General features: G+C 52.0%; 1 protein-coding gene across 1 annotated transcript; it reads left to right on the top strand.

The window, feature by feature from the left end:
- The first annotated feature begins 1,185 nt into the window (after positions 1-1,185).
- Positions 1,186-1,686, top strand: LOC102943304 (twist-related protein 2). Its single transcript, XM_007068164.4, has one exon. The coding sequence runs from the start codon at positions 1,201-1,203 to the stop codon at positions 1,684-1,686; it is 486 nt and encodes a 161-aa protein (XP_007068226.1). The 5' UTR covers positions 1,186-1,200.
- The last annotated feature ends 20,257 nt before the right edge of the window (positions 1,687-21,943 follow it).

Genomic DNA, 21,943 nt, shown 5'->3' with positions numbered 1-21,943 from the left:
GTGAAATTCACCCCTAAGGGTAGGCAGCACTTAAGTAGGTGAAGAGTCCAATGAGTTTCTGTGCAGACAAAGGGGTCCATGCTAGCTGCTCCGGATCCAGGATTGAGTCAAATATTCTAGACATTGTACAGATGAAGGATGGGGCACAAGAAGCATCCATAAGCCAGTGACTGAGTGGTAATGTGCGACACATCTCTGCTTAGTTTCATGATTTTAATGCTTTTGGATTTTTTAGTTTATTGTTTTTTGTCAACTGTTTTGTTAACACTGCTTTCAGGAGAGGGCTGGGGCTTATCTGTCTCTGCTTGCATACTATGGTGATGAGGGCCATATCAGTAGATAGATAGATAGATAGATAGATAGATAGATAGATAGATAGATAGATAGATAGATAGATGCAACTCCAGCTTCATGTAGGTTGTTCAGAATTCCCCTGCTTCTTAAGAAGAGTATGGCCTGAGCTATTGCATCTTCTCTTGGATCCAGTGAATGTACCGTCTTGCTCTGTCCAAAACATGCCATCTCACAGAATGTCTGTCCACATTTCCAGCTGATTCAGTCACAGATAATAGATAATAATTAAAAATCAGGGATCAGACATAGAAATAAATGTTTGTGACTGACTGTAATGGGCTGAGCGGCGGGGGGCATAAGAGGGGGAGGGCTGTTAAGAAACTTCTTCACTGCAGTTCCTGTTGCTCAGGTTAGCAAAAGGAACTTCCTCTGACATCCGGGCAGCAGGCAGGAGCATCTGTGCCTAAGGGCTTGGGGTGTGTTGCGGGGGAAGGGAGGAAGGAAATCTGGAACCCATAAGCTCCACTGATGTTTGCATTACCTTGCACTGTTGTATTGGTCTGTGCTTGGCCCCTCCCCCAGCCCTCCCTGCCCTATCAGCAAAGGACATCCACAAAATTATTCAAATGTCCCTCCTCTCCTTAGCCCTCCCCCCCAAAACAAAAAAACCCAAAAAACCACCCAGCTCCTTGAAGGTTGGGGAGGCTCCGAGCCTTGAGGAAGTTTGGGAAGTCTGGCCAGTGGACACGTCAGGGCTGCATTCCCTGAGCTGGCTTTGTCTGCTTTCCAGGCTGCCTCTCCAGATGCACTGTGGCCTTTGCAGGCCCTCCATCCTGTGAGGTCCAAGGCCCCAGTGCCTGCCAGGTGGGAGAGACTCCTGGACTGAAGGGGATCAGTTCTGAGAAGATGAAAGAGGAAAGCATGTGCCAGGACTCCCCCGAAGGCAGCCTGGTCACTAGTGAGGAGGAGGGCGAACGGCTTCACAAGAAATGCCTCCGCAAGCGCAGCCAGCTGGGCAAGCCCATGGAGGATTGTGGCTCGCATTCTCCGCAGGGCAAGCGCAGCAAGCGCAGCCCCGTTCCCCAGTCCTTCGAGGACGTGCACACTCAGCGGGTGATCGCCAATGTACGGGAGAGGCAGCGCACCCAGTCACTCAACGATGCCTTTGCCGAGTTGCGGAAGATCATCCCCACGCTGCCCTCCGACAAGCTCAGCAAGATCCAGACCCTCAAGCTGGCCGCCCGCTACATAGACTTCTTGTACCAGGTGCTGCAGAGTGATGAGCTGGACCACAAGATCACCAGCTGCAACTACCTGGCCCATGAGAGGCTCAGCTACGCCTTCTCTGTCTGGAGGATGGAAGGGGCTTGGTCCATGTCAGCATCTCACTGAGCCTGCAGGATCCAGCCAACAGGTATGTATAGTAAGCTTCCTGCTTCCCAGCTCTACTGAGGGCATTGTCTTTGCATCCCTCCCTCCTGCCTTCTCCGGGCACCTCCCCAGCTGTATTTGTAGCTTCTCCAGGGAAAATAAATGTCATCTCTCCCCCGACCCCGCCATGTGCAGTGTTTTTGAACAAACCCCAGACATGCGACAAGCCCGGTGCTCAGGCGAGGTAGCTGACCCCCAAGTTAACAGGATAGCTTTCATTGCCAAGCCACCACTCACGTTAATGGGACCTTGGAGGGATCTGAGCAGCAGAGCCCTAGAGAGACTGATTTAATTTACCAGCAACAATGTGGGGTTGTTTCTAAGGGCCAGTTAATGAAAGGTTTAAAACAAGGGTTTAAAATCAGATTTATCCTCTGATTGTGGCCTAAGAGTGTGGTTTAAATCAGGAGCAGCTCTACTGAAATCAATACACCAGTGTAAGAGAGAGCCGAATCAGGCCCAGCTACTGCACTGATCACCCCAATGCAGCATTCTTGTAAGATGCAGTGCCTGATTCTGATCTCATTGCACTGGTGTAAATCAGGGAAGAGGCTGCCCTGTTACTCTCCTGGAGCATTTTTTAAAAGGGTAGAGAACAGTAACCTCCTCTGATCTGATGGGAGCTCAGCCCAGCTGTAGTATGCCAGGAATTAGGTACTCCAGGGAGGATGCGGGAGACACGGAGTTTCACGCACATATTGCTGCAAACATTGCATTGAGTCTGGCTATTATATGCATTCCAGCCTCATGCAAATGCCATCCAAGCATTCTCTGTGCTTCAGGCTCTGCCACTGGCTCTGCTCCTCTCAGCCACTGACAAAGGAAAGAAAAGACCTATCAGTGGTTTTCTTATTTCTGGCAGCCAGGAGCTGCTGCAGGAGCAGAGAGAGTCCTGTGAAATGGGCAAAGGGATGTGGGGAGGCCAAGGCAAGGGAGGGTGACAGCACAGCATCCACAGACCCATCCCAACCCCTTGCCATCCCTGGACATCCGAGGTAACTGAGAAATAGTAATAATAATTAAAGCCAACTTCTGGCCTTCCTCAGGCAAAGCTCCAACTGCAGTTGTCTGGGAAGGGCAGCAGCAGTCATCTCCTAGGATATAAACAGAGGGCCATGGGCATTGCCAGACTAGATTCAACCCAAAGTCCATCTAGCCCAGTGTCCTGACTCTGATGTGCCCAGCACCAGATGCTGCTGAGGAAGGTGTAAGAATCCTGCAGTAGCAGATGTGGTCTCTAATAATTAGCTATCGGCTGAAGCCCCAAGCCCTTTCCAGATGCTGGGTAGCATTAATGACAGGAGCTCTGGACATTCTCATTATCCATAGAAATGACCGGTCCCTTTTTCCAATCCCCCAAATGGACGCGCATCCAGCTCACTGCAGCTCTACGTCCTGCTCTGGGTGCCATAAAGCCAGCTTCCTGCTCCATCCCCGTGGATCGGCACAGGTCCTCTTTCCTGGACTCCCGCCCTCATTGCTGTGGCCCTCATGCTGGGATCAATACGTCTGGCTTTCCTTGGATACTGACAGACAGGAGAGTGGAACACCTAGTTAATCAACAACTGGCCGCTCTGGCTTGTGTCAGTCTGGATCCTATGGCACACACTGGTCTAGGCTGAGGCTAAGCTTAGGAGGAACATGTCAGTGTTATTTCTGCTCACCCTGGGAGATGCAATCAAACTTCCTCAACATGCAAAAGACCCTTCTCCTTTGATTTTTATTTCTAGATATTAATTCTTTTATTAGAACCCGATCCTGCATGTCTCCTTACTCAAATACATGTCTTGAGGGCTGGATTCCCCTCTCAATGTGCCACTTTCAATCAGGAGTAAATCCATTGAATTTAATGGAGTAGTTAGCTCAGAATCAGACCCATAAAGGTGAGTGTGGGCGGGATCAGGCTCTTCACTGGTTTCAATTTAAATATGAAGCTACAGACCCTTTTTATTAAACAAACATCAAGGTATCAGATCCGCATAACGGAATCTGTGCCTGCTCCAGTGTGTATGAAACCCCAACCACTGTCAAGCAATTATCCTTCCTCAGACAACAGGCTTTGTACACGGAGTGATCTAAAATGTGAGGTGAAAGGGAAGAGCTCAGTTCTGGAGGGACTAGCAGGGAGCTGGGAGTATGACCTCTGCTTAATGGCCCGTGGCTTGTTCACCCTCTTGGCTATGCCAGGAGATGGGGAAGCCTGACGCCCAAAGCTCCTTTCTCTCTTGACCCACTGGAAGGTCAAGTCCTGTGTCGTTCCCCCGCACCCCACATTGTCAGTTTCATCTGATCCTGGGTTGGGCTCCCCAAAGGTGGGAGTTGGAGCCAGAGTTTTACTTTCTCAGGTGATTCCTGGGGAGGGGCATCAGTAATCTAAGGTTTATGCAGCAGTGACCGGTGAACTCTCTGGCGTTCCATAAAGCACCCTTCTGACCGTTTATCGCTGCACCTGCTGGGTTCTCAGTCATTGCTACTGCAACCATTCATTACTTAATGGCTTTGGCTTTTAGGGTCAGAATTTCAAAGGTCTTTAGGTGCCCAAAGAAGCCGATTGGCACCTCGTGGGCTCTACAAAAACATCTAAGCAGGTTCGCTGCTGAACTCCCACTAAAATCAATTTTGGGGCCCAACTTGAGACACCATTCAGAGTTACTGAGCACCACGGCTCCTCACGGCCTCAACTGGAGGTGCCAGTCACTCTGCAAATCATCAGGGCCAAGCGGCTCAGAAACAGCACCTGAAGTGTGGCCTTTGGCACCCCATTTAAACTGCGCTTTTTGAAACCCTGGGGCGAGGTGTCTCATGATGGGCACCTGTGAAAACTTGGCACCAAGAGTCACAGGCCATTTCTGAACATTTATTATTTAATTGAGTATTTGTTGGTCTGTTCCAGCTCGCTGCTCCCTTTTGCTGGTGAAATCCCCTGAGCTCCATCCCTGACCTCAATCACTGCCAGTCTCTGCGTTGTACTTGCCCAGTGTCTGGGAGCTGCTTGGCTCCATTTCTGTAGGACCCTCCTCTGTTTGCTCTGGGTAGCAGTGCAGTTGGAGGGATTACAATGGGGATTTATCACCCCTCCCCTGCAGTGGGGTCTTGCAAATCACCACAGCGCTGGATTTGCTCTCAGTCCTGCGCCAGTTCCTTCCACCGCAGCAGGGTCATGGCTTCACTGCCTGCTCAGGCAGCAGATGCAATCACTGTTGGGCTTTGAATCAGGATTCATGGAACGAGAAACCTCCTTGGGTCACGCACTGTAAAGAAACCATTGTTGTAAAATCTAAACAGACCAAACGAGAAGTTAAAAGTATTTTCAGGCTTTATGTCTACCCCTCAGCCCCTGCTCTGAGCTGTTCACTCACACATGCGTGCGCACACACACACCCTGGCACCTGCCCTTCACCTCAGACCAATTTTTGTTATTTTACAGTGGTGTTTCCCTGCTGTTTAAAGATGTTTGTCTCTGTCATGTCACTGTGATGCACTCAAACAACCGGGGAAGCATGCGAACAGCCTGCCTCTGCACAGAATGCCGCTAAATGGACATGGTAAACAAGCTGAAAACCAGAGTTTTTTTGCCTCTTCTGCTTGTCATTGTGAGCTGTGGGTGCCCACGCAAATACAGTGGGTGAAATACAGTCAGATGGCAGGATGTGGCTTTTAAGATGACCATGTTTCTTTAAGTGTCCTTTATAGGGTCTTTAACTATTAGGCCTAATTAGCACTGATTTCCTGTGCAATCCCAGTGAAGTCAGTGCTAATGTAACACCAGGGTGAGGATGGTCCAGCAGTAAGTGTGGCTGCTGGAGGCAGCCATTTAAATACTCAGACAGAGAAGTCAGAAGGCAAGTTTTGTTCCTATGACGTTAATACGGACAGATCTGTTATTGCTCCTACTGAATAGTGTAGCAGAACATTTATTAGTGGTGCTGGGTTCACAGAAAGCTAACTCAGTCTCAGTCATGTACGGCTGAAGCGAAAGGACATTGGAGTCAATGCAAAGACACTCTATGACTGCACTGGACTTTGGATCAAGCTGCTAGTGCCCTGCGTGCTTTGGATTGTCTCTGGAGATGGAGTGCTTTCCCATGCTGTGTGCCTCAGTGGGAATCTGAGAATGAAAGTCCCTGGCATCAATGGCCACTTTTTGCAAATGCTGAGCCACGTGTCAGTGTGAATGTGGGTGTCAGGCTTGCTAAGATGTGCAAGTCTGCGTCTGTTCCTGTGACTGCGTGTGCATGTAATTAAGTTAGTCTGTGTTTGGCAGGGGTTTCGTTCCTATGATAAACCAATGAGTAAAATCCCCTTCAGTGAAATAACTCTTGTAAATATCCCCCCAGTCCTGTAAGTACAGACAATTGGTGTCCTTAATAGTCTTGTTTCATATTCAGCCCAGATGGCTCCAAAATGCTTGCTAGAAACCCTGGTCTTTTTGTGATACGCTGGTCTCCAAAATGGATGAGTGTTTGTACTGTGCATTCCTGCCACAATGATACCAACTGACAGCTCCAAGTTAGGCAGGGAAATAATGGGCAGTGGAACTTGCAAGGTAGAGGGCAAAAGGAAGAAGCAGCAGCACTCAGAGAAATGCTCTTTAGTTACAAAGGCTGTATCTATCTCGCCAGTCAGTTAGTGAATGCAGCGTTTGCAATGGGGCTGTCATTTCATAATGCAAAGCAGCTAATGCCTACTGAGTTTGCAGCATACTTGTCTCCATTGGAACCTTGCCTATTAAATATCAAAGGCCGCTGGAACAGCTGAGTGTGCATATATCCTTGTGAAGCAGGAGACATCATTGAGGGGGAGGAGGGAAGGGAGGGAGCCCCTGGGCAAGAAAAGTTAATGTTTGAAATCCACCGAGCTCGCAATTTTCAGGGAAAAAAATACAATCTTGAGCACATTAAAACTGATGCCTTGTTCCTTTTCCTGATGAATGGGGAGAAAATGAGGCTATAATTTAAAATCTCCAGGGAAAAAATTTCTGGAGCTGTTAAGGGTGATATTATTTGACTAACTTTAAATTGGCTCCCTGGATTCACTGTATTTTTACAGTGCCCTTACACAGTTCTCCAATCTGAAAAGCCTCTGATGGAATTCAGCACTTGCCTTTTGAGGACTGGTGCCCTTGATCAGAGTCCGCTCTGTAGGATAGTTATTTCCTTTCCCCCTGTTTTATAACTAGGTCCTACAACATAATGCTAAAGCATCAGGCAACAAAGGGGAAGGTAAGCTCAGCCTAATTGTTACGAAAGGCTTCCTCCTCCAGATCCACGCCTGTTTGGGCAGCCAATCTGGGACAATGTCATGGACTCAGGAAAAGGCAGTGAGATCCTGCCAATGAAAATCGTGCTATGGATCACGGAAAAGGAATCCTGTTTTCCAGAAGGATTGGTCTGGTTGGGTACATCAAAATTATAATAGAAAGAAAGAAAGAAAGAAAGAAAGAAAGAGGGGTGGGATAGCTCAGTGGTTTGAGCATTGGCCTGCTAAACCCAGGGATCTGGGGCAAAAATTGGGGATTGGTCCAGATGACCTCCTGAGGTCCCTTCTAACCCTGAGATTCTATGAAAGAAAGGTAGGTCTGTGGCAACAGTGTAATGCTATTCAGGAGTAATCCATCAGGGTTACACTGTTGGAAGTGAGAGCCCCTCATACCCTTTGTTCTAAAGTATGAAAGTTAAATTCTCCACATGCTCTTCCCCATGTGAGAGGGGGCATCTGGTATGGGGTTAATCGGGCAGCCACAGGGGAAGAGAAGTGGAAAGTCCAGCTGGGACTCTAGTGTCATGCCTGTGTTGTTTTCAGTTCTGCCCTACCATTCGGCTTTAAAGCGACAAAAAGGGTTCTCTCTTCTGTAACTTCCCCAGCTGTGCTGGGTGTTTATGTGACTCTGCAGGCCCAGACTGGCTTGGCCTGGCTCCTACGGAGGATTCTGCTAAGCTCCCATTGCCCCAGAGGATCTATGAACATATCCACCCAGGAAGCTTACTTTCACTTGTGCTTCAAATTCCAAGTGAGGGAAAAAATGCCTTGCCTTTCCCTGTGGCTGGGGGATTTTTCTTTGCATGGCTCTAACCTTCACTTACAGTCATACATTAATAAGGGCCTTTTCCTCTGGCTGGGCCAAAGCAGAACTCTCCAGGCAGGCAAGCAGTGTCCTGTGGGTCCAGACCTGTCTGTCCACCTTGCTGTTTTTACAAGGCTGCCCATCACCACAGCTGCATTTCTCTGCACTTTTAACAAGCTCACTAGGCCACAGGAGGTAGCAGAGAGGGGTCTGTTGACAGCAGATTCCTTCTGTACCAAAGTTTCACTCTTATTGCTGCAGAAATATTAGAACAGAATTTCTTTGTGTTCTGTTCTTCTATGTCTTTTGCTTTCTACAGTGCGGGCTCTGTAGGGTGTATGTTTAATATAGAATCATAGGACTGGAAGGGACCTTGAGAGGTCATCTAGTCCAGTGCTACTCAAAGTGGTGGTCCACGGACCGGTGCCGGTCCGCGAGCCGTCGGCTGCCAGTCTGCGTGCATTGGGAAAAAATATTGCCGGTCCCCCACATCAGATAGCTTGAGAAGCGCTGGCCTAGTCGACTCATGGCAGGACTAAGTATTATCTAAGTATATCAAGGTGTAGAGCCTTGACTGCTGTTAATTATCAGTGCTTCCTTGACTTCAGTGGAGCTATGACAATTTACACCAGCCGTTGTTTTCCTCAGTTGGCTGTGCTGGGTCCAGACCTGGGTCGGCACCTGTGCAGTGCTCTTCACTACCTGGCTCCATTTTCTCTCTGCCCTTGGGTTTTGCAACTGCATGTGTAATCCGATTCATGGGCAACTTCAGCCTGAGCATTGCCCAGGTGCGTTGCGTGGCTTGCAGCATCAACCCAGGCAGCACTAGCCAACCCAAGGCTTAGGTGCAGGCTTGGAACAGATTGCCTGTCTTCAAGCTGTCTCCTATCATTTGGGCCGTAAGAAACCATCACTGTAGGCAAATTTTCCTAACTGTCTGGGGCCCCAGCTGGGGTTTTCAGCAGAGCATCCAGCACCGGGCATCAGAGATACCTCAGCTGCTTTGTGACCCATGGTAGATGGAAGGAGAGCTGGGGAAGGGGCAGTGGGTTTAGTGACAGGAAGGCTCTCCTAACTGGCGACGGCTTCCTCCCTTGACAAGTGGGGTGGCCCCTTGCTCTCACCTTAGCCTGCTCAGTTCGATGGGCAGTGGTGTGTGGCTACAGCTGCATCTGCCTCTCTGCCCCAAGCCGGGTCCTCGCAGGGCACGTGTACCTTGGAAGAAAAGACCTACAGCATGGCCCCTGCTGTGTCTCTAGGTCTATGGGTGCTGTGATTGCAGTAGCCCTAGCACCTAGGCATAGCCCAGCACCGACACCAACCCCTGACTGGACCAGCAGCGGGGCCCCAGGAGAGAAACCAACATACCAAGGGTTTCCAGCATGGCTGCTGGGCTGCTTTAGACCATCTGACTGGACAAAAGGCTTGGGGGAATGCTCCCACAATGGGGGGATTCAGTGACTGTTGGAGCGGCTCAAGCGGCTCCTGTGTCCTGGTGGGTAGAGGAGAGCAGGGGAGAGCCCTGCAGCCTTGTGGGGCATTTCTGCAGTGTTCATGCTTTCTCTCGGCCCCTCCTGAGTGTCGCTTCCTGCCCCCTTCCTGACATACACAGGTACACCCCCTCACCCCCATCCCCATGCTGCATGGCCAGTGACCAGCCAAGTACCCTGCAAAGCACCACATAGGAATGACTCTATGTCCAGAGTTGGGGAGCAGCCAAGTTCTTAGAAGCCACTGGAGTCTCCACCACATTCCCTCTGATCCTCAAGGTCCTCGGCAGAGGGAGAAAACCCCAGCGTCCCTGCTAGGAAAACCCAGCAGAGTCACCTACAAGCTGGAGCCAATTTCTCTCCCCTAGGGAGTGGATCTGACTTCAGCCAAGTGTGGGGGTGCATGTGTCCCCTCATTCTGGCCCCTACACTTCATTCCCATCCTCTTGATGGATTATAAATACACAGCCAACAGGGATCAAAGGGATCTGGGCCTGAGAGAACGAGCTCTTCTGGGAGGCACCAGGGAGCTCTGAGCTGGGACAATTCATTTGATATTGCATCATTTTTTCCATTTGGGTAAGAGGTACCGGGGGGGCAGGGCACATCCCAAGTTGTGTGAGGGAGGGGAATAAGGAGCACTCATTGCACTGCATATGTGCATGTGTGGATTCATAGATTCTAAGGCCAGAAGGGATCATTGTGATCATCTGGTCTGACTTGCTGTTCACACAGGCCAGAGACCTGTCCCCAGATAATCCCTAGATCAGCTTTTAGAAACACTTCCAATTTGGATTTCAAAATTTTTCAGTAATGGAGAATCTACCATGATCCTTGATAAGTTGTTCCAATGGTTAATTACTCTCGCCGTTAAAAAGGTACGCCTTATTTCCAGTCTGAATTTGTCTGCCTTCAACTTCCAGTCACTGGATCACGTTAGACCTTTTGCTGCTAGATTGAAGAGCCCATTAATAAATATTTGTTCTCCATGTAGATACGTACTGTAGAACTAATTAAATCACCCCCTAACCTTCTCTTTGTCAAGTGAAATAGATTGAGCTCTTTGAGTCTATCATTAGAAGGCAGGTTTTCTAATCCTTTAATCATTCGCATGGCTCTTCTCTGAACTCTCCAATTCATCAACATCCTTCCTGAATTTTGGTACCAGAACAGGACACAATCTTCCCGAAGTGCCAGTGCCAAATACAGAGGTAAAATAACCTGTCTACTTTTATTCGAGTTTCCATTGTTTATGCATCCCAGGATCACATTAGTTCTTTTGGCCACAGCGTCACACTGGGAGCTCATGTTCAGCTGATTATCCACCATCCAAAAATTTTTCAGAGTCACTGCTTCCCAGGATAGAGTCCTCCATCTTATAAATACAGCCTGCATTCTTTGGACCCAGATGCATACATTTACATTTAGTCATATTGAAACACATATTATTTGCAAGTGCCCTATTTACCAAGAGATCTAGATCAGTGACCTGTCCTCTTCATTATTTACCACTCTCCCAATTTTTGTGTCATCTGCAAACGTTATTAGTGATGGTTTTATGTTTTCTTCCAGCTCATTGATAAAAAATGTTCAATAGCTTAGGGCCATAACCAATTTCTGCAGGACTTTGTTGGAACCGTATCCACTTGAAGATCCCCCATTTACAATTACATGTTGAGACCTATCTGTTAGTCAGTTTTTAATCCATTTAATGTGGGCCATGTTAATTTTTAAATTTCTAGGTTTTTAATCAAAACATTGTGCGGTACCAAGTCAAATGCCTTATGGAAGTCTAAGTATATTACGACAACACTAGTACCGTTATCAACTAAACTTGTAATTTCATCAAAGAAAGGTATCAAATTAGCTTGATGGGATCTATTTATGTGAGGCAAAAATTTGGGGTTTGTCAGTACCTTTTTCCAGCTCCACTTTTGAGGAGCATGCTGATTAGTAACCAATCATAGCCAATAATTAATAACAATTGTCATTTCTACAGCCCCTTCCCCTCAAAGCACTTTGCAAACACTCGGGAATGAGGCCTCTGGATACATTGTCCAAAAAATGTGACCCAGCTCTAGCTGTGCGTTCCACAGTGCTTGTCCAACTCCTGGGGGAAAGAGGGTTCTTCCTTCTGCGCTCATGAGCAAAGTGCTTTGAGTTCTCTGAGTAGAGGGGGCTGTAGAAATGCAAAGTGATCCTAGTGATGGAAAATTCCATTGCTCTGGTGCAGCAGAACTGTGGTGGGCGGTCACTGTCATGGAGGCAGCTCTCAGGAAGCTGGGGCCAGTCCCAGGGAGGGCTGTGAATATGCTGTATTCAGTGGGGAGAGCACCCCTCCTTCCCCTGCCCCCCAGGGCCTTTATGTGCACTGACCTAGACGGACGGGTTGCTGTATTTTATACCAGCTGAAGCTTTTTCAGGGCATGTGCCTTCCTTCCTAGCTGTAATGAGTTGCAATCCTGAAGCCTGGAGCCACAGATGTGCAGATCACACATGTTCTGTGTTCTGACTGGCTGGGCTACAACCTTCCAGCAAGCAGCAGAATGAGGTGGATGGGTTTTGCTGCCATGGTTAGTTGGGCAGAGAGGAGTTCAGAAGCCCCTCACGGCTGTGGAGTAGCTTAACAATCTGAGAGCTGTTGTTGTCAGCAATAGGGGCTCCTATAATTGTGGCCAGTTTCCAAAGCTCTTCTCTCTTCCTACCAGCATCTCCTCATTCTTTGGTCAGCTACTCTGCATCCCGGCACTGATCTTGGCCTGGTGCTGGGAAAACTGGGAGATGCCATTGCTTGTGATTCCCATCATGGAGCAGCATGGCCTCTCCCACCAGTACTGCCAGTGTACTCCCCTCTGACCTTCCATGTTCCCAGCTCGAGGAGGATTTGGGGATTCAAGGACATCAAAGGTCTAGAGGCAGGTTTTTCAGGGCTTGGCTAATTTCAGTGATAGAAATGGCCTTCCCTGTTCCCTCTATGGGAGTTCCAGCCAATAGTTTCAGTGACATCTTTTATCTTTATAGTAAAGTGCACACAGCATTTAACTATGAGCTGTCCCAGGGTGGGGGGAGGGGGTGTGTGAGAGGGAAGTTCTGATACAGAGCAGGAAGGCAAGTACTTAACACTGGTCAGGATTAAAGTTAAAACACAGATAAAATTACACAGCTTTGCCCTAGTGATCAATAAAATATCCACTGGTTTATGATCTCTGCAAGGAATCTGGCTCTTAGGATTTCAGCTGCATTCATTTATACCCAAAGGAATGTCTTTGAAACTAGTCAGTGTTTCATATCTGAATGGCATGGAAAGGGCCCTGAGACCTGACAGAGAGTGACTGAGCTGCATTAACAAAGACTTTTGCATTTAAATTCCTTTAAAAAAGTAGGGGGGTGAGAAGCAAAATATGTTGAATGAGCCATTAACATGTCTGAGTAACGGTGGGGTGACTTTTAGCCAGCCCCTTATATGCAGGAGGTGTTACCTTTAATAGCTCTCTAGTCACACTCAGCATACTAATGCTGTTGCTTTGCATCCTGTTAGTTTTTGACTAGCATCATGAATGGGTGTTTACTGCTGGCACTGCAATAGCTCCTAGAGAATCCATTGGGCTGTGCATTCTGTAGCCACATCAGTGGGGTTGGCCCATGCCCTGAAGACTTGCTGTCTAAATAGGTGAGTCAAACAAGGCAAGAATTGTTATCCCTAGTCACAGATGGGGAGCTGAGGTCCAGAGACTCCAGGTAAAGTGACTGGCCCAAGGTCACCCACGGAGCCATGACAGAGCCAGGAACTGAACTTACATCCAAGTCCCAGGCCAATGCTCAGTGAGCCCTGCTCTCACCAGTCCAATAGCCCCCAGGAGTCCTTTTTTCAATTTGCGTGCTTGCAGTGACTCCACACTGATTTTCAGAGGCACAGGGTCTCCACAGCTCCCAGCTAGAATCAGTGGAAGGGGAAGGCGCTCTGCTCCCCCAACACGTTGCAGAATCCTGGCCCTTCATTCTTCCCACTCTAGTGAGCCTTGGTACAACCTCGCCTGAACTCGCACAGGAAACTAGGAGAAAGCATCCCCCTTGGGAGCAGCTGGTATCATGTGCTGGGAATCAGCCTCCTCTGCCTCCATGCATGTGTGTTCTTGGAGACTGAATGCTGGGATTCTCCCCCGGAAGCTGGACAAGCCACAATTGTGAAAGAGAGCCGCCCAAGTACAGCCCTCACCTTGGTATGGACACCGAAATTTGCCCTGGCAGCTCCCACTGACTTCTCACCTATACAGTCTGTGGGTGCTCAGCCCCTCTGAAGGTCAGGCTGCTTTTGGGGTGGGGGGGTCCAAGGCGGTTATTCTTCCTGTGAGTAGTGTGTGTAGTGTTAGTGCTTGCGGGCCCCAAGCAGGGGCTGGGCACCGCACAAACAAAGGGGGAGGATATTGACCTCAGTATTTATACGTGGTCACTTTTCCTAAGAGATGCAATTGCTCTGTGCGTGAAATAAAGATTAAAAATTACCTGAGTGCTGAAGCCAACTTGGCATCTCCTTAGCCCCGGTTAGTCCCTCATGGACACCAGGCGATGGGCCTCTGCTCCAGAATCTTCCTGCAGGCTGCCAGGGCTGAGAGCCCTGCAAAGCAGCACCAGGCAATCGTACGCTGCTGAAGGGTCCATGCTAAAATGTATGTAGGGTAAGAGCCAGAGAGACATCCAGCGTGGGTGCAATTCGCTGGCCAAGCCATGAGTGCCACTTCAGCCGCACTTGAGCTCTGCGGGCACCATGTCCATCCCATCAGACAGAGACATGGACACACAGCTACAGAGCCCACTTGCCAAGTTTTATGCAGCACCATCAGTAGCATTTCCTGGGGCATAGCTGGGGGGGGAGCGGGGCAGCGGCCGCTCCCCCACTGAGCACAAGTCATAGAATCATAGAATCATAGAATATCAGGGTTGGAAGGGACCCCAGAAGGTCATCTAGTCCAACCCCCTGCTCGAAGCAGGACCAAGTCCCAGTTAAATCATCCCAGCCAGGGCTTTGTCAAGCCTGACCTTAAAAACCTCTAAGGAAGGAGATTCTACCACCTCCCTAGGTAACGCATTCCAGTGTTTCACCACCCTCTTAGTGAAAAAGTTTTTCCTAATATCCAATCTAAACCTCCCCCATTGCAACTTGAGACCATTACTCCTCGTTCTGTCATCTGCTACCATTGAGAACAGTCTAGAGCCATCCTCTTTGGAACCCCCTTTCAGGTAGTTGAAAGCAGCTATCAAATCCCCCCTCATTCTTCTCAAGTGGTGCCTTGTGAATGTCTTGGCGCCTTTTAAATTTTCCCTTGTGGAGGGAATGGGGAGCGATCCAAAAAAAAGGCACCACCCGCTGCAGTGCTTTTACTCCCCTGGCGGCGCTCCGGGTCTTCGGCGGCACCTCGGCGGCGGGACCTTCACTCACTCTGGGTCTTCGGCGGCACCTCGGCGGCGGGAGCTTCACTCGCTCCGGGTCTTCGGCGGCACCTCGGCGGCGGGACCTTCACTCGCTCCGGGTCCTCGGCGGCACCTCGGCGGCGGGACCTTCACTCGCTCCGGGTCCTCGGCCGCACCTCGGCGGCGGGACCTTCACTCGCTCCGGGTCTTCGGCGGCACCTCGGCGGCGGGACTTTCACTCGCTCCGGGTCCTCGGCGGTACCTCGGCGGCGGGACCTTCACTCGCTCCGGATCCTCGGCGGCACCTCGGCGGCGGGACCTTCACTCGCTCCGGGTCCTGGGCGGCACTTCGGCGGCGGGACCTTCACTCGCTCCGGGTCTTCGGCGGCACCTCGGCGGCGGGACCTTCACTCGCTCCGGGTCCTCGGCGGCACCTCGGCGGCGGGACCTTCACTCGCTCCGGGCCCTCGGCGGCACCTCGGCGGCGGGACCTTCACTCGCTGCGTGTCTTCGGCAGCACCTCGGCGGCGGGACCTTCACTCGCTCCGGGTCCTCGGCGGCACCTCGGCGGCGGGAACTTCACTCGCTCTGGGTCCTCGGCAGCACCTCGGCGGTGGGACCTTCACTCGCTCCGTGTCTTCGGCGGCACCTCAGCGGCGGGACCTTCACTCGCTCCGTGTCTTCGGCGGCACCTCGGCGGCGGGACCTTCACTCGCTCCGGGTCTTCGGCGGCACCTCGGCGGCGGGACCTTCACTCGCTCCGGATCCTCGGCGGCACCTCAGCGGCGGGACCTTCACTCACTCCGGGTCCTCGGCGGCACCTCGGCGGCGGGAACTTCACTCACTCCGGGTCCTCGGCGGCACCTCGGCGGCGGGACCTTCACTCGCTCCGTGTCTTCGGCGGCACCTCGGCGGCGGGACCTTCACTCGCTCCGTGTCTTCAGCGGCACCTCGGCGGCGGGACCTTCACTCGCTCCGGGTCCTCGGCGGCACCTCGGCGGCGGGACCTTCACTCGCTCCGGGTCCTCGGCGGCACCTCGGCGGCGGGAACTTCACTCGCTCCGGGTCCTCGGCGGCACCTCGGCGGCGGGACCTTCACTCGCTCCGTGTCTTCGGCGGCACCTCGGCGGCGGGACCTTCACTCGCTCCGGGTCCTCGGCGGCACATCGGCGGCGGGACCTTCACTCGCTCCGGGTCCTCGGCGGCACCTCGGCGGCGGGAACTTCACTCGCTCCGGGTCCTCGGCGGCACCTCGGCGGCGGGACCTTCACTCGCTCCGGGTCTTCGGCGGCACCTCGGCGGCGGGACCTTCACTCGCTCCGGGTCCTCGGCGGCACCTCGGCGGCGGGACCTTCACTCGCTCCGGGTCCTCGGCGGCACCTCGGCGGCGGGACCTTCACTCGCTCCGGATCCTCGGCGGCACCTCGGCGGCGGGACCTTCACTCGCTCCGGGTCCTCGGCGGCACCTCGGCGGCGGGAACTTCACTCGCTCCGGGTCCTCGGCGGCACCTCGGCGGCGGGAACTTCACTCACTCTGGGTCCTCGGCGGCACCTCGGCGGCGGGACCTTCACTCGCTCCGGGTCCTCGGCGGCACCTCGGCGGCGGGACCTTCACTCGCTCCGTGTCTTCGGCGGCACCTTGGCGGCGGGACCTTCACTCGCTCCGTGTCTTCGGCGGCACCTCGGCGGCGGGACCATCACTCGCTCCGGATCCTCGGCGGCACCTCGGCGGCGGGACCTTCACTCGCTCCGGGTCCTCGGCGGCACCTCGGCGGCGGGAACTTCACTCGCTCCGGGTCCTCGGTGGCACCTCGGCGGCGGGACCTTCACTCGCTCCGTGTCTTCGGCGGCACCTCGGCGGCGGGACCTTCACTCGCTCCGTGTCTTCGGCGGCACCTCGGCGGCGGGACCTTCACTCGCTCCGGGTCCTCGGCGGCACCTCGGCGGCGGGAACTTCACTCGCTCCGGGTCCTCGGCGGCACCTCGGCGGCGGGACCTTCACTCGCTCCGGGTCCTCGGCGGCACCTCGGCGGCGGGAACTTCACTCGCTCCGGGTCCTCGGCGGCACCTCGGCGGCGGGACCTTCACTCGCTCCGGATCCTCGGCGGCACCTCGGCGGCGGGACCTTCACTCGCTCCGGGTCCTCGGCGGCACCTCGGCGGCGGGAACTTCACTCGCTCTGGGTCCTCGGCGGCACCTCGGCGGCGGGACCTTCACTCGCTCCGTGTCTTCGGCGGCACCTCGGCGGCGGGACCTTCACTTGCTCCGTGTCTTCGGCGGCACCTCGGCGGCGGGACCTTCACTCGCTCCGTGTCTTCGGCGGCACCTCGGCGGCGGGACCTTCACTCGCTCCGGGTCTTTGGCGGCACCTCGGCGGCGGGACCTTCAGTGTCACCGGAGACACCCGGCGCGAGTGAGGCCAGCCACCGAGGTGCCGCCGGGTGAGTAAAAGTGCTGCAGCGGGTGGCGCCTTTTTTTGGATTGCTCCCCTTGGCTCCGCGGCTGGGTTTGACAGCCTGAGTAAATCAGGGAACCTTTTTTCTGTCTGTTTCCTAGAGCAAGAAGGTGGGGGAGGTAATATCTTTTATTGGACCAACGTGTTGATGAAAGAGACAAGCTTTCAATCAATACAGGGCTCTTCTTCAGGGCTGGGAAAGGTATTCAAGAATGTCACAGGTGAAACAGATCGTTAAGTATCTATTTCCTACTCACCACTGACCTGCCAGTCTGATCTGTGACCGGTGAGTTCCTCTAGGGCGGAGGTCCTCAAACTGTGGGGCACGCCCCGGTAGGGGGGCATGGAGGAATGTTTGGGGGGGGTGCAGTGGGGCCCCACAGAGGGTGGGGAGAGAGCGCCACCCAGTCCTGCTCCACTCCCAGCTCTGCTCCGGCCCCGCCTGACCACGGCCTGGCCACATCTCCACACCCAGCCCAAGCCCCAGCCCCAGCTCTGCCCCCAGTCATGGCTCCAGTCTCGTCCCCCTTACCCTTTTCTGCCCCCTACCTGGGGCTGTGGCCCCACTCCTGGCTCGTGGGGGTGGGGAGGGAAGAGATGCAGGCAGGGTTAGTGGCGGCATGACGCTGAAAAGTTTGGGGACCACTGCTCCAGGGGCACCGGTTGGGCCTCTGCTGATTCTACCAGTTAGTGAAAAGGCTGATGGGCTTGTTACAAGTGAGCTGGAACTGAGACCCACCAAACTCAGCTCATACAAGGGCCACTAAATTTCCATTCGATGAGAGTAACTTTCCACCCCTACTGAACTGGGATGGATTCATACTGCAAGTGAAAGCTCAGTAGCTCGTTAGCCATGACCTGAGCCATCTGCTCCCCGTATGTGCTAATGTTCCACCTTGCTTCTGGAAATATCTGTTTGTTACATTAACTTCTGACTGCTTGGGTGCTGACTCAGGCAGGGTCTCCACTCTCTGGACATAGGCAACATACCACACCCTGTGCTCAGACTCAGGTACGCACTGCAGTAGGTGCCCCGTTTGTAAAGCAGCATCCCATCACCCAAAGTGGAAGCGTTAGCAATTCAACAAACATTGAGTTCAACACCCAGCCCACTCCTCCATACACCAGTAGCAATACAAAACCACTGCAGCAATCACACCTTGGTACTCTTGTTCGGTTCAGAAATGATTGTACGTGTGTATTGGATTTTTGTGTGTACATTAATTTAAATTCATAGGAGGACCTTGCTGTCATCCACATCGGTCATCAACAGGGTGTGACTCTCCTCCATCTGTCTGATCCACAGCACAGGGCTCCTTCATCCTGCTGTTCTTGTGGATGTGGAGCAGCCAGCAGCTGGGGGGCAAACATGCAGCTCGTTGGGAGTGAGCGCTGGAGGAGGGCTGGGTCTGAGGGTTCCTGCTATGGGAGCAGCACGGGAGCTAGTAGTAGAGACAGCAGAGCCAAGCACACAGTTTGGGCCATTTCTTCTGAAGGATGGTGTGACAAGGTGGGTAAGGCTGGGGTTCTGCTCCTAGCTCTGTTTGAAGTCACCTGCCTAACCTCTCAGTAATCTTACTGTCCAATGAGAGCTCACAGTCTGCTGGCGCCTGGCTCAGTAGCCTTTCATTAATCTACAGGCAGCTCACGAGCTGTGTGGGGGAGTAACTCTACCTTGTATCTGAGCTGTGGGAATGTGGGACAGACCTGCCAGATGAATGAGTGCCTGTGCCAGCCAAGCTGTGTGACATAGGGTAGGGCAGAAGGTGCCAGCCATTTAGGTGGTAATTTTGCACACACCCGGTGCTTGGCAGGGAGATGGAAAGGTATGCACTGGCTGGAGGTCATTCAGCACCCAGGTAGGAAAGGAGGGCACTGTCCTTTGGCTGGGCAGCCCTGGCATCTGACGTCTCGTTTCCATCTGCAGATTCAGAAAGAACCACGGGCTCTGCTGCTGTGTGAGCGCGTGTGTGCATAGAGCTCATTTGTGAGATGACAGGTGAAGGGTTTGGATGGGGCTGCTGGACCTCACTCCAAGAGAAGGAGACTGTGAGACAGGCCTGGCACTGGCCTCCGAAAGTTTTAAGCGTGCTGAAACTGTCTAGTGTTTTATTTCACTCTCTCCATATGCAGTGCGGTCTCATCTTACATTCTGCTATGAGAGACAGAAATTAAAATGGAGAGAGAATCAGAGAGACCCTAGGGCCTCCATAGCTCTCATGGGGCTGCACAATTAAAATTCAACTGCAATAATAATGGGTAGCCCATAAACAACATGCATATCATGAAATACTGAAACCCCAGAGTGTTCTTTATTTTGTTAAGATGCAAAGGATGCAACTCTGCACGGGTTGCCAACCCTCCTGGTTTGGCCAGGAGGCTCCTGGAATTGGGCTGGATCTCCCAGAGGCTACTGAAGCCTATCCGGGCGATTTTAGACCACTAAAAGTCCAGCAGTGCAGCAGGGCTAAGGCAGGCTCCTAGGAGGAGGCATGGCCAGGAGGATCTCTGCGCGCTGCCCTGCCCCGAGTGCTGACTCTGCAACTCCCATTGGCTGGGAACGGGGAACCGCGGCCAGTGGGAATTGCGGGGGTGATACTTGCAGGCAGCGTCAGCGTACAGAGCTGCCTGGCTGCCTGTGAGCCTAGGAGCCACTGCCAGACGTGCTGCCAATTCCGGAGCCACCTGAGGTAAGCACCACGCAGCCGAAGCCTGCATCCTGAACCCCCTCCCACATCCCAACCCCCTGCCCCAGGCTCAGCCTGGTGTCCCCTTCCACACTCCGAACCCCTTGGCTCCACCTCCCCAAGCCCAGAGCCTGCACCCCGTCCTACACCCCAACCCCCGCCCCAGCCCAGTGAAAGTGAGTGAGGGTGGGGGAGAACGAGCGACGGAGGGAGAGGGGCTGGAGTGAGCAGGTGTGGGGCCTCAGAAAAGGAGTGTGGCAGGGGCATGGCACTGGGAAAGGGCATAGCAGAGGGCAGGTGTGATGCTCTATACCTAGGGGGCACACGCAGCATCCCCATGTTCATCTTTATGATATGATTGTGTGGTATCCCATGCAAAGTTTGTCATGTCAGGTGTCTTCAGAAGGCTCATGATGCACTAAGCATTATTCTTACAGAAATGTTATAGCTTATAATTTCATGTATGTAGTTATGAGGCTGAAAATGTATCCTCATGGCTTAAAATAAACCCAGGCAAAAACGCTCCAAGAGCAGAGAGGCAGTTCACACCTCATCAGGACAGGTCTGGGACAAACCCAGCCCAGCATCACAGGAACAAAGGACACTGGCCTAGGCAGCAACAAAAGAATCTGGTAGACTCTCCAGGGAGTCACCCCCCTTCCTTTGGTCAGTTTGGAACTGATTTTGAAGGGGGGGGGGCAAAGCCAAGAGGGAAGAAAGGACATGATAAAAGGGAGAGACATTTGCCATGCTTTCTCTCTCTCTCTTCCACCTAAATCTACAGACACCACACCAACCGACTGAAGCGCTGATCAAAGGGGAGAGCCTGGCTGAAGAGCAACCAGCCAGCCTGTGGTGGGATGCATCTAAGTTTGTAAGGGTGTTGAAAGTGTTAAGATCAGCTTAGAATGCATTTTGCCTTTATTTAATTTGACCAAATCTGGCTTGTTAGGCTTTGATTTATAATCACTTAAAATCTTTCTTTCATAGTTAATATGTTTGTTTGTTTATTCTTCCTGAAGCAGTGTGGTTGGTTTGAAGCATGTCAGAGACTCTCCTTGGCATAACAAGCTTGGTACATATCAATTTCTTTGTTAAATTGACGAACTCATATAAGCTTGCAGCGTCACGCGGGCATAACTGGACACTGCAAGATGGAGGTTCCTAGGGTTGTGTCTGGGAACAGAGATATTGGCTAGTGTCATTTGGTTGCAAGTAGCTGGGAGCAGTTTACATGCCAGAGGCTCTGCGTGAACAGCCCAGGAGTGGGGGTTCTCACAGCAGAGCAGGGTCAGGCTGGCTCCCAGAGTCGAGGATTGGAGTGACCTAGCAGATCACCGCTCCAGATAACACCAGAGGGGAACGTCACAGCGGGGCAAGGGTGTTTGGGTTTGTGTGATGATGGGTTTCTGCACCCCAGCAATCACCCTAGAAAAACTTGTCTCTGCTGAGCTCTTTGTTACCAATCATGTTGGCTGTGAATTGTAACCCCTTTCCTGGCTAGCAAATTGCTCTGGGCCTGACCCTGACCCCTGCTTTGTTCATTATATATAAGCAGAGCTGGTTAAAAAAAAATGGGAAAATATGTTTGTAAAAAATTCTTAGGTTTCGAATTCTGCACCCCAGCAATCACCCTAGAAAAACTTGTCTCTGCTGAGCTCTTTGTTACCAATCATGTTGGCTATGAATTGTAACCCCTTTCCTGGCTAGCAAATTGCTCTGGCCCTGACCCTTACCCCTGCTCTGTTCATTACATATAAGCAGAGCTGGTTAAAAAATATGGGAAAATATGTTTGTAAAAAATTCTTAGGTTTTGAATTTGATTCTATTTCACAGGGCTCTGACTGGAATCTACTCGTTTCTTCCAAATTTTTAGTGAAATGTTTTTTGAAATATATCCAAATTTCCTAAATGTTTACTTTATTTGCATTTTCCTCTTTTCTCTCCTATTGCCTATATCTCCTTCTTTGCCATGATTGCAATAAAATTATGACTGTCCAGGTTAGGTTTGCTTTTTCCATACTGTAGCTTTTCCAAATTTCTCCAACTCTAGGCTAGTCGCCAAGCTTTGAAGACAGAGTTTCATTTCTCCGTTGGCCTCTCTAGGGCTTTG

This window comes from Chelonia mydas, chromosome 20, assembly GCF_015237465.2.
Source record: "Chelonia mydas isolate rCheMyd1 chromosome 20, rCheMyd1.pri.v2, whole genome shotgun sequence".
Classification (NCBI taxonomy): domain Eukaryota; kingdom Metazoa; phylum Chordata; order Testudines; family Cheloniidae; genus Chelonia; species Chelonia mydas.
Note: the sequence above shows the minus strand (reverse complement) of the source record. Positions and strands in the feature narration are given on the sequence as shown.